The sequence below is a fragment of the Anabas testudineus genome, chromosome 14 (assembly GCF_900324465.2).
Source record: "Anabas testudineus chromosome 14, fAnaTes1.2, whole genome shotgun sequence".
In the NCBI taxonomy this organism is placed as follows: domain Eukaryota; kingdom Metazoa; phylum Chordata; class Actinopteri; order Anabantiformes; family Anabantidae; genus Anabas; species Anabas testudineus.
This window is the reverse complement of record NC_046623.1, coordinates 17,498,703-17,510,716: the sequence shown is the minus strand read 5'-3', so window position 1 is coordinate 17,510,716 and position 12,014 is coordinate 17,498,703. Positions and strand designations below refer to the sequence as shown.

Genomic DNA, 12,014 nt, shown 5'->3' with positions numbered 1-12,014 from the left:
ATTCATGTTAACCTAGTTGGTGACGAACCAAGAAGAGATGAGGAGACAGGGAGAAAACTGTGAAAACAGGGATGAAGAAGCCGTTTTAAAGCAGACGTCATGAAATCCAGATCCACCCTTTAGGATTTTAACACCACTGCAGCAGTAAAGCAGCATTACATGCATGGTATAAACTGTAGTTGGTGCTTTTATTTAATAGGATAAACTGCAACTGATGCACTTCACTTAACAATGGATCTGAATCTCACTACTGAGCTCCGATTTTCACTTGAGCCTCAGAAAATAATTTACACCAAGTGAATAAACATCACTATGCTGCTTTCCCAAAAACAGGATTGAGAAGTACTACTAGAGCATCAGTATATACAGTATGTAGTGTACTGTACATCAACAGTTTTAGTAGAGCTAAACTCAAACTAAGCTGTGTTAGAGGTTGTTTGGATAAAATGTGGTACTGTGAACATTCTTGTACACTGAAAGGTTAGGAATCTATTTGGAGAACAAAGCACACAGTGGTTGTGTACAATACAGAGCCCTGTGTTGTCTTGTGTAATCTGAACCAAAAATAGTTTTAAAAAGAAAAGGAAGAAAAAGCTTCCATGTCTCGGGGTTTAAAGCACTGCAGGCTTTGAGTTCGCTTTAGTCACTAAAACCTTTAACAACACAGTTCTGCAGAAATTCTCAAATTCCAGCTGTGTTCTGTCCGAGGTTCCCACTGTTTCTCCCACTACACTCATGTAAGTACAAACCCACGCCTTGATCCATTACCAGTGTTTTATTAAAGTCATGCTTATTGCTTTGTGTACATTAAATTGCAAAGACAGAAACATTCATGGCTGCCAAATTTAGGTGTTGGACCAAATATGACATTCGACAGCGATGTAATTCTTCTTACCTGCCGTTGAGCTGAATCCGGTCGGCCAGCTTGGAGAGCTGGTCGGGCAGGCGGCGCTGCTTTATGACTCCCTCTGGGCTAACCGATACCTCACACAGAGAGTAGGTCTCAGGTGCCGCAAGGAGGCCGAACTCATTGACAGTGTGGGCAACCACATCCTTGGCCGTAGTGTCCTTACTGATGATGATGTAGCAGCTCTGCTGGTCGGCCTTGAACACCCGAATCACCTGGTCTGGGATGTCTGAGAGAGAACGAGATAGAAAAGAGGAAAGCTGTGAGTCACTAATTAGAGCTGGATGACTTAATAGTTACTATAAGAGGCCAATAAGGCTACGGGGAACATCACAGAAGTCAGACTGCGACATACCCAGAGATCATCAGAAAAATATGAATTTAAAATGCATTTTCTCCATTTAATTAAAGAATCATTTATTCCTGAGACTATTCAGTGAAGTGGATCATGTAATATGCAATTTAAAAAGCTACAACAGCAAAAAATGAATAATTAATAAAAACAATAAAACTGCATTATCACAATGAGTAATTTATTAATAATCAATAACGAGAAGATGAAATAAGAAGCTTGAATCTTAGTGGTGACTAAACATGTTCCTGGAGCAGCTGATGCTGTAGCAAATGCAACAGGTTCGATGTGTGTTAAATAATGGAAACGTTCCCCCTGAGTGAAACAGTGCATTAAAGATCTCTGCGATTGAGTAAGGAAGACGGTACGGCCCATTAGCTACAGGCAGCCAAAGAGCTTTAAAACAATGAGTTATGAACGCGGCACAGTGACAAGTGGGGGGGGGGGGGGTCAGACAGACCAGATGAAGCTGTCACACAGCTGCAACACTTCTTCTGAGTGTGTACAGAAAATGGAAGGAGGCGATAGAGAAAACACTGCTGCTTCCCTCTAAAGCAGACAAAGAGTCATCACCTTCACCTTTATTAACATGGATCTCTGATCTGTCCACAACTCTGGGGGGTTTAGTCGTCTGTGTTTGTTTTTAAATGACATGCTCAGGTGCCTTTATTATCATCATCACAGCGGCAGCAGCACGTTATGGGAACCGATCAATGTCTGTTTCCATTAAATGGATTTCTTGATCAAGCTTTACATCATGTATCATCTATTTTTAGTCTCATCAACTTAAGGCTTGATTTGAAAGCCTGGGGATGTTTTTGCGCTGGTTCATATTGATGTTTTGAGGCCTTTCTTGGTGATGAATGACCTGTTTATGGACGTGAACTTGCTGATTTCAAATGCACCTAATATGAGAAATGATCAAATGATCACTGAAACATGAAGACTGCGTTAAAGCTGTGAGAGTTCAACTTTCCATCCTTGTTTTCCATGCTGCTGCAGTAGCACAGCGGGGTAGTGAGGGCAGGTTGAGTGGAAGCTAAATGCTTTGTGTCTCATTAGCAGTGATTTGTGATTAGAGTGTGGGAAGCTCTCGGCTAAATAGCCGGCTATCAAATCCAGGGAGGGGGGGCCTAATCATGTTTAATCCTCTGGTCGAGCTGCGGCCTGACCCACGCACAGGAGGACGATCGCTGTTCACCGAGCCAAACATCCAATCAATTACCATGTTTAATGAGGTATCATTCATTTTCATCAACACCACAGAATTGATTTATGGTCTGAAGCCAAAGAGGGTTTCCACACTAGAAGAAAAAAGAATCTTCTTGGGTTTTTTAGCACACACAGCACAGACAGAGGCTCCACACTTCCTTCACGCCCCTCCTCCTCCAGAGCTTTTCCCAGTCGCTCCATCGTGAAGTCGGAAGACATAAATCACACATGAAAGCATCCAGCACAGAGAAGGACAGGGCACGACGGCTCGGCGTGTTCACAGGACAGTGGGGCAAAGTGGCTGTGGGTTAAACACCACGGCTCTGATAAATTAACTCAAAAAGCCCAAGAAGATTAAAGCAGAACGCGTCCTGAAGACCTGCCTAAGCTTCTTTAAGCCTTAACGTGAGATTACGTAACATTTTACACAACTAACCTGTGGCTGCTTTCAGGGATTAGTGATTATTAGTGTGAGGTTATGTTTTACTATCATCATTTACCACAAAACCAACAATGAATTGAATTTATTAACACGTTCTGTCTGAAATATAAACTTTACATTAATTACACCTTAGAGCCTTAAGGTGACAAATCTTTTTAACGTGAACGCAGCAGAGTTTATTCTTCTCACTTTGTTAAACCGAGAAATAAACTACACCTTAACTTAAGTGAAAATGCTAAACATGATTACTTCAACCCTAAGGTAACCTTAGAAAGAGAAAAAACTTATATACAAGACTGAAACTCAGAGCCTGCAGTTCATGATGTGTGGAAAAAACATGTTTGGGAGGAACAGTTACTGAAGCACATTCAAACAAGGGCACTGAGGATAGTTATACTTACAGTACAGTCCCAGAGCTTGGTAAGCAGAGAGGAGAGAGAGAAAACACTGGATGTGAGAGAGTGTGAGAGAAGTACAAATAGACACTGTGGTTGGAAACATTACGACAGAGGAGAAAAAGGAGACCAGTGAAGTATCTAGTGTAGTCTTAATCTGTTCATGGGGAACCAGAGGGAGTATGAGTCATCATGGTGGTACTAGAACATCTGTTAGAAATCACAGCTGGAGAGACACGAAAGGACAGAGAGCACAGTGGATTCAGAGCTGCACTCATTAGTCTGCAGAAGATTAACTAAAACCTATGTAAATTAATCAATTGCATAATACTAATGGTCTTTATTTTCTCTCAACAGTTTTCAAACTTTATTTAAACCAGATAAACCTCACTCACTGAGAAGGAAACCCTCTTCTCCAAGAAACTTAAAAAAGTTCAATCAATCTAAATCGATAATTTGATTAAATGAACAAACATCAGTAGCCATGTTGTTTATAATCCTCATTACAGCCGATGGGAAGATGACATTTGTGCACTTTATTGTTTTGATCCTGATGCTAATGTTAATGTACAGGTGGAACTTTAATGTTTTACAGAGCATCTGGAAAAAAGGGGTTTAGCTTGAGCCTCTACAGTTAAATCTAAAGGAAGGCCAGAGGACTAAAGGAAACTTGATCTATTGGTGGATGAATAATGAGGCCTGGCTAGTGCAACACAACCACGTGTGATGTATAGGTCTATAAACTAAGGATGTAGGTGCAGGTGTGTGTATGCATCTGTCTGAGTGTGTGTAACCCATTGACAAATGGCTGGTGGAATAAATCAGAAATATATTCACCGTTTCTCTCTTTCACCTTTCCACTTTCTTGTTCCCCCTTCTTTAAATCTTTCATTCCCACTTTACACACACACACACACACACTTAATCTACAGGGAGTGCTCCATGTTGGTTTAAATAATTAAGGGCTCAGAAAACTGTCTGAAAAGTATAAATACGTCCAGCAGTGCAGGAGGTTAATTCTTGTCAGATGGACACAATCCTTTAACAGGTCTGTGACACTTCAAAAGGAAAGTTCCTGTGTGTGTGTGTGTGTGTGTGTGTGTGTGTGTGTGTGTGTGTGTGTGTGTGTGTACTACTAGAAACCTCCTGTTGCCTACTATGAGTGGGTGAAAGTGTTTCTTTGTCATTGCAAGCGAGAAGTGTTTTGAGGTGTTTGCTTGTATTTCAAGGAGAGACAAAGATAAAAGACAAAAGATGGCGACTTTGTGTTCGAGACACTGCACCTCTCACATAGCTGTGATTATGTTCGAGGGTGACAGGTTGTCTGTTCATCTCTCAGAGTCTTTACCTCTACAAGTGGCTTTCACTGCTCAGTGATGCAGAGGTCTCAAGTCAAGTGTGACAAACAACGTCAGAGGAGAAGAGCTGAACTGTCTGACTTGAGACACCCGACATGCTCAGTGATGGCTGAGGCCATGAAGTTTATGAACAGCTGCCAATGAGTGTAATGAACGTTGGTCGTGCCTCAAAGTACTTCCACAAATTAGATTTTGTTTTTACATTTTGAGTAAGTAAGTATTTTATTTATTGATAGTTGAGATCAGATCACATTTTATGACCAATTCATGCAGACAACCAGAAATATTTCATTTATACAGCCTTAATTTAATTTCAGTGGCAAGTGACAATGCTATAACACAATTTAGAGGGGTAGTTTGTTAAATTATGTAATTTTCTAACCCATGAAAAATGTTGATTTAAAATAATAAGTCATGGGATAGGTAAACACTGTGTCCAAATGTCATGCTTCATTCATGCATACATAGTGCAGGTTGGAAAAATAAACTATAAAAGAAAAGAAGAAGTGTGAATGAATGTGAACATACAAATAGAGACATTCTGTAGTTATACAGCAACAACGGGATGTTAGTTAGTAGTAAAGTCGCCTTTAGTTGGTCGCCTCCATTTTCCTCCCCAAACTTGTTTGTTTACCTGTGTTGTTTTGCAATTTTTCCTCAGGTTTGGTCATGTTCTTGCCAATAATCAGATCAGTGAAGCAGTAAGAAGAAAGAATCAACACTGTTTCTTACCTGCGGGGTTGGAGAAGTCGATAACGCTGCTGGCCGGCTGCAGCAGGTCCGGGCTGCTGGACGACAGGTTTCCAGGGATGGGCATGATGGCCACGCTGTGACGACACTGCTTGGTACCAACAATGCTGTCGTCTTGAGAGTGACCCATGCCGCCATCACTAGAGAGGAAAGCAGAGAATGCAGGAGACGGGAGAAGAAAGAGCAGGAGACGAGGGAGAAGTGGGGAAAGACAAGAAAAGCAAAGTTATTAACAGAAGACGTTTCAAAAAGTGTCTCAATGTTTTTTCCTTTGTTTCATGAGTTTTAAGCACAGGTATTAGAAAAAGCATTTTCATAAACATAAAATTTAAACTCATACCATAGTATGAAAAAACATTGGCAGATTTAATCCAAATGACATATTACTATATTTGTCTTTTAATATGCAGCAGTGACACAGCTAAAATTCACCCATGAGGTGGTTTCATGAATGGCAGGAACTGATAAGGAGCATTTAGATAAAGACACACACACACACACACACACACACACGACACGACACGACACGACACGACACAATGAGACTGGTACACCGGTTAACAACAGACACGAACGCAACCAGAGCCGCACATATGAAACAAAATGAGAAGTCATGAGTTCATTTAGATCTTGACTTTGTGTTTTTATTTCTACATTAGCTTCTCAACACGTTTGTGTGTTTGCATTCAGCCCTCTTCCCTCCTCAGTCCTCCCATGTGAGTCCAGATGATGGCCACCAACTGGACATGAGGGGTGGCTGCTTTTCTACCTCAGTTGTGCTCGGGGATATGCAAACATCAACCTTTGCATTAATGGTCTGATTAGAATGCCTGAATCTGCATATATGTAGTGGAAATGGCAGCTCTTCGGAGACAAACCCACAGGAAGACAGGTTGACTATCGCGATTTTAAATAGTCTCAAATCACGAATGTGTGTGTCTGAAGGTTCGTACACAGCCGTGACAGCTTTTGAAGAACTTATCTTAAACAGATATAATATATAATTCAAAGTGCTGTAATTTAGAATAGTGAAAATACACTGCGTCTGAGACAAAGACAAAGATTCTAACTGTAGCTTCCCTCTAGGTGTATAGCAGACACTGAACATGGTGCAGTAATGCGGGGCTTCAACTAACACAGCTCCGTGCTTTTGTAGCAAAGCCTCAGTAATCTTCAAGTCCCCGGTTGATAAGTTCTGCCCTAAGATGATGGAGAGAAAAAGATGGAGGAAAGAAGAAGGACGGGCAGATGAAGAAGAAAAGGAAAAGAAATAGAAAAATCTGTAGAAAGGCGACCCACAAAAGAGGTTTAAAGAAGAGCTTATGGTGAAACTAAGGTTAAAACAGACAGCACAGGGCTCAGATAAGACTAGACTGACACTGTCTTGACTGTATGAAAAGTCTAATAATTAAAATAAAGGTTGAGACCAATATAAAATAATGCCTGATAACGCAGAGAAACAGCACTCAAACCATAAAACGTCTCCAGCTTTTACGTTTTACATAAACGTATACATCTGATTTACTTAGATGGAAGATGTGCTGAAAGAAAATGACAAGAAAACTAAACCATCAACTCATGTCTACATCTGTGGAACCCTGCAGTAAACGGAGCCTTTATTTAATTGGTGTCTGAATGTGAAAATAAAGAGGAGGAACATGAATCCTACACATGTAAATCCTCCAGCCATGATGGTGAAGGTCAGTGGTGCTGGTGAATGTGTGAGTGTGTGGTCGTCTGCTGTGTTGTGCAGGTTTGCAGATGGACACTGAATCACATGGTTAGAGGATGGGGAGTTACGCAAGAGGTCTTACCCAAACAGGCCCCTGAAGCAGCGGAAACAAACGAGAGAGAGACAACATTGAAAAGCGTGAAAATAAAAAAGACAAAACCAAAAAAAGCAGAGCTCAGTAGCAGCAAATCAGCAGAGAAACAACGACACAAACACACAGGTGCGTTTGACAGAATATACACTAGCTAAAGTCTAAAATAAATAATATGTTGGGAAATTTCACAATCCCAGCACAGATGTATGTGTAACACGTGACAGGAAATGGAAACGACCGACTCAATCCAACTTACAAATGATAAAAGATTTGTCAGCAAGTAGCAGGAAGCTCGTTAGGATTGGCGGTTTCCACTACACAAAAAAAATTCAACTTCAGCAGCATAACCAAGTTTTATTTGGTTACAACTTCTACTAAAAAAGAACTAACCCGTAAATCTTAATTAATTATTAGTATTAATTTAAAACAGCTGTCTTTACATGCAAATGTAAAAGTGAATCTGTCTCCAGTCTGGTAAAGAAAACACAGTAGCTCTAATGAGAGAAATGATTATGCTGGAAAATGTGAGTGGATTCATGATCACTGGCTGAGAAACATTTCTGTGATATGCATAATTGTTTAGCACATGTAGCAGTGTCAGAAAAACATGAGACATGAAGTTACTGTCATATCAACAGTTCATTAAATCACCTCTGAGACAAACTGATCTGATGCTGAGATCGCCGTCTGTTGCTTTGCAATTTGTGAAACATAAATCACCTGGATTGGTCAATGTGGAAAGTGTCTAAAGGTGCATGCACATGTCCAGACACCTTAACGTGGCAGAAAAACGACTCGTTTATTGCCACCGTGTCCTTGTCATATAAAATCCTAGTGTGAAGTGAAGCACAATGTCAGCCAAGAACAGGAAGAAGCAAGACACTGAATAAGAATTCCAACTGTTAAACAAGGTTACTTGTTTTTACTGAAGCTTCGTTTGCCAGATGTTTAAAAAGTGAAGGCTTTGTTATCGTAGCCTCTGTGTTTGAGACAGAGACTGTACAGTAGCTACAGAGCTAGCTGACACCATCTTCAGCGTAGCCTGTACCTTTTGTATACGTGCACACACACATACACCCATTAACCAAAATTGCCCCCTCAGATTTTCACCCTACAACAGACACTGATGAATCCTGATGGACCTAGACCACCCGTCTCATCTCCAGTCCCTTTAATCAGCCATCAGTTGCTTTGGATCAAAGAGTGGTTTGAATTGTGCCAACTAGAAAAATAAAAGCAATGAAAGCCCTTGTTTGGTCGATAATAGAATGCAGCACAGAGCCTTTGGACGCTCACTCCGAGTCGGATCAATGGCTGCGTGATAGCGTGTTGCGTTATGAGAAAGAGCCCGATCAGTTTTCATGCAAACTCTGTGGCTTTGTGCACATAATCACTGCAGCATTAGAAACTGAGTGGAGGCAGTGCATGGCACTGTCTGAGTGTCTGCATGTGCAGGTTTACAGTGCACGAGTTGGCTGTGTAATTAACAGAGCCAGAACAGCTTCTTCTGTCTCCAGCACTGACACAGTATGAAGTTTAATGAGGCCTGGAGAGGCATGAAATGATGAAATGAAATCAAGTCTGTATCAGCACGTTACGGGTGGAATATTAAATCTGAGCCTGCATCCACACAATTGCTTTCAATTGCTCCAGATGCTTCAAGCACAATGGCTGGTTAGTGATGACGACAGCGACGGGTTGATGATGATGATGCCTTTTGCTTTCTTGTGGTATGTCTGGAACCACTCTACAATACAACTACTCAAGATAATAAAAGAAGTAAAAGAATTAACGAACACCGACTTCCAAGAATAAAACGACAAACATAAACGCCACATTTTCAGAGCAATACTACTGTAACCACAGGTTGAAATGAACTAGATTTACATATCGTTACATATTAGAGCAGCTTCACTTTCTATTCAATGTTTATTTTGGGTGAAATCGCTCCATTTCCCTAACCCACTAGTCGCAAGAGAGAACATGCAATAAGTGGTTTAATTGTGTCAAATAGCTAGACACGTGTTGTTGTCACAGCTTGATACCATATTTGCATCCCAATGCGTCTACTTGTGATACAGGCAGAAGTCTTACCTGAATGGTTTGGGTGGCAGTATACTGAAGCGTGTCTTCTCCAGCATCTTCCTGATCTTGTTTCGTCCTCCTGACACCGTGTTGGCCTTCATCTTCCTGGTGCTCTTGTGGTCTGTGGGGAACTCCATGTCTCCAGGAAGGTCGGGGATGGAGAAGCGATTGCCTTTTTTCTCCTGGATCTTGGGAATGTGAGGACCACCGTTCTTCTTCTCATGCATGATCCTGCTCAGGAGCTCTTTGAAGACTAGATGAACAGAGTTAGACAGAGAGGAGGAGGATTGGCCATCAGCTCAAATGATTAGCACTGATGTGCAACGGTGTGTGAGCACAGCAACTCTGAGTTTACTCACCAAATATGTTGGTTTTGACTGTGAGAGAGAGGTGGGTGTTATTTCTCAGCATGTCAACAGCTTTGGATAAGGAGATGTTCTCAAAGTTCTGACCGTTGATCTCCATGATCTGAAACAAGAAACATTTCTTTCCTGGTTTATATTTGGTAAAGCTGGAAGTATTTATCAAAAGCAAAGAGTGAAAACTGTAGTTCTAAATGACACAAAAGGAGAAGTGTGCAGTGCACTGTGGTTGACACGATTTGACTACTTGAAGTCACCTTTGGAAGTGTTGAATGAGGTTTGCCATAAGTAAAATACAATAAAGCAATACTTCAACTCTATGTGTGACCTCGGAGGTCACACAAACTCTAGAGTACAAAATGTGACATAATAGTCATCAAGTGCTGATTCTGACTAATCAGCTTCAGTCACTGGATGTTAAGTTTAGATACAACAGACAAACGTGTCTTTAACTCGAGTTCATCTTTTGACCCCGCAGCTCGTAGTCCGAACTTTTGATTAAGTGCAGACAACAGTCAAGATGGTTCTTCAAAGAAAGTTAAGTTGTTGTTACTGATCTTCTAAAGACGGACTTTTTGGACCCAGCTTCCAAACTGCACTCTTAATTGATTTATTTGCAGAAGGTTCAAAACACAGAGAGAGATTTCAATCTGTGTAAAGTGAACTTTTAGCTAGCTCTTGTAAAGTGTGAACTTCACTAGTTCCCAAAACCACACAGCTTGTGATCTTGAGGTTGATGTGCTGACGTTTACCTCGGTTTGAGTTTTAGCACAGATTATCTTTAAGTACATCCCTTTACCTCCGTTCTCTGTTCCCTAAACACTGACCGCTCTTCAAGTTTCTGCTGCTGCAAACGACACAATGAAGCCGGTAACAACACCGTTGTTGTGTTTTGTCATTTTTATCTCATCAGACCAGACTCTTTTTTTCTCACTTATGTCAACTGAAGCGGCAACAAAACTGGTGGTCCCATTCATAGTGGTTAAAGAACTGAACTCTTATTGTGAAGATATTTAGCATCATGTTCAGGTTCTGGTGTTCACAACATCAGATAATATGAGTGTAAATATTTTTCCACATGCATCCAGAAATTAGTAGAAACCTGTGCACAGACTACATTATGCCCTCCTACCTGATCTCCCCGTTTGAGTCCGGCCTCTGCAGCCTTGCTCCCTTCCTCCACCGACTCCACAAAGATGCCGAATCCTCTTTCGCTGCCGCCCTGCAAACTGAAGAAGAGCTGAGACTCCCTGGATGCTTTCTGCAGAGTGATCTGTCTCCACTTAGCCTTGGCTGCACATGCTATGTTCAGCAGCCGCAAATGGCCCTTCATTTTCTGATGAGGAGAAAGAAATAGAAAAACGATGGAGCTGGAGATTCTTTGCAAATGCAATCATTTGGGTTGATGCTTTAGTTTTTTTTCTTTTTTTTTTCTATTCATAAGAATATCAGTAAAAACAATTGTTCGATAAGACATCATCTTACTGTAGCTTCTAGATGTTTCTCAAAGTCTTCCAGGAAGCGTGTCATAGCTGGGTCCCCCTCAAAGTCATTGAAGTGGTTGTTGACCCATAGCAGCACTATTCTCGTGACCTGTGAAACACAACGAGAGCTTAATTCAGCACAGAATTCACACACAACTTATGTTCACACAGTCGACATCACATTGCATTATGTGACTACACGCTGCTTTGAGGAGAAATCTTTTTAGAGCTGTTGTAGAATCTTTACACTGCAGGTGTTGGGTCACTGGTAATTTTTAACTACAGGCCGGATCTTGGGAACTTGTAGGGATTAAGTATACAGCTAATATATTCTAATCTATATCTATATCTATATCTATATCTATAGGGCGGCTAAATTATGGCCATGTGCACAGCTTACAAGAAAATATTTAACTACTAGTTGACTGCTTAATTTTGTCTGGCAATAATTTGAAAAATGAGGTTAAATCAAAGGGCAACTGGACAGATTTACTTCTGTCAATTTACACAAGTGGTAACTTTGTTCTAACCTTCATAAAAAGGTCAGATCAGCAAACAAAACACATCAATGCTGAGCATCAATTATTGCCCACTTTCCACTCTCTTTGGTTTCTCTCACCATCTCTTCTCCTCTCTTACCACATTGTTACTGTCTCCGTGCTCAATCTGTACAGGATTAGACCCTGTTTAATAGAGCTGAAGAGTATAAGCCTGAATGACAACCACATAAAGGCTATTGACAGTACAAGACTAAGCAGTTATGGACAATGGGAGTGTCAAGCATGCACAAATTGCTGCTGGGCTCAAGGACTGCTGAGCCAACTGAACTTGTATTGATCAG

At 41.0% G+C, this 12,014-nt stretch overlaps 1 protein-coding gene across 7 annotated transcripts in view; it reads right to left on the bottom strand.

Annotated features, from left to right (window-relative positions):
• Nucleotides 1–12,014, bottom strand: part of rapgef6 (Rap guanine nucleotide exchange factor (GEF) 6) — a 106,156-nt gene that overhangs the window by 16,568 nt on the left and 77,574 nt on the right. For all 7 annotated transcript variants that reach the window (XM_026370410.1, XM_026370411.1, XM_026370412.1 and 4 more), the window contains 6 exons: nt 11,175–11,282; nt 10,822–11,025; nt 9,687–9,795; nt 9,337–9,580; nt 5,399–5,556; nt 896–1,136 (listed from right to left, as the gene is read on the bottom strand). In XM_026370410.1, coding sequence (XP_026226195.1) covers nt 896–1,136; nt 5,399–5,556; nt 9,337–9,580; nt 9,687–9,795; nt 10,822–11,025; nt 11,175–11,282 — 1,064 coding nt within the window. The remainder of the gene's footprint in view (nt 1–895; nt 1,137–5,398; nt 5,557–9,336; nt 9,581–9,686; nt 9,796–10,821; nt 11,026–11,174; nt 11,283–12,014) is intronic.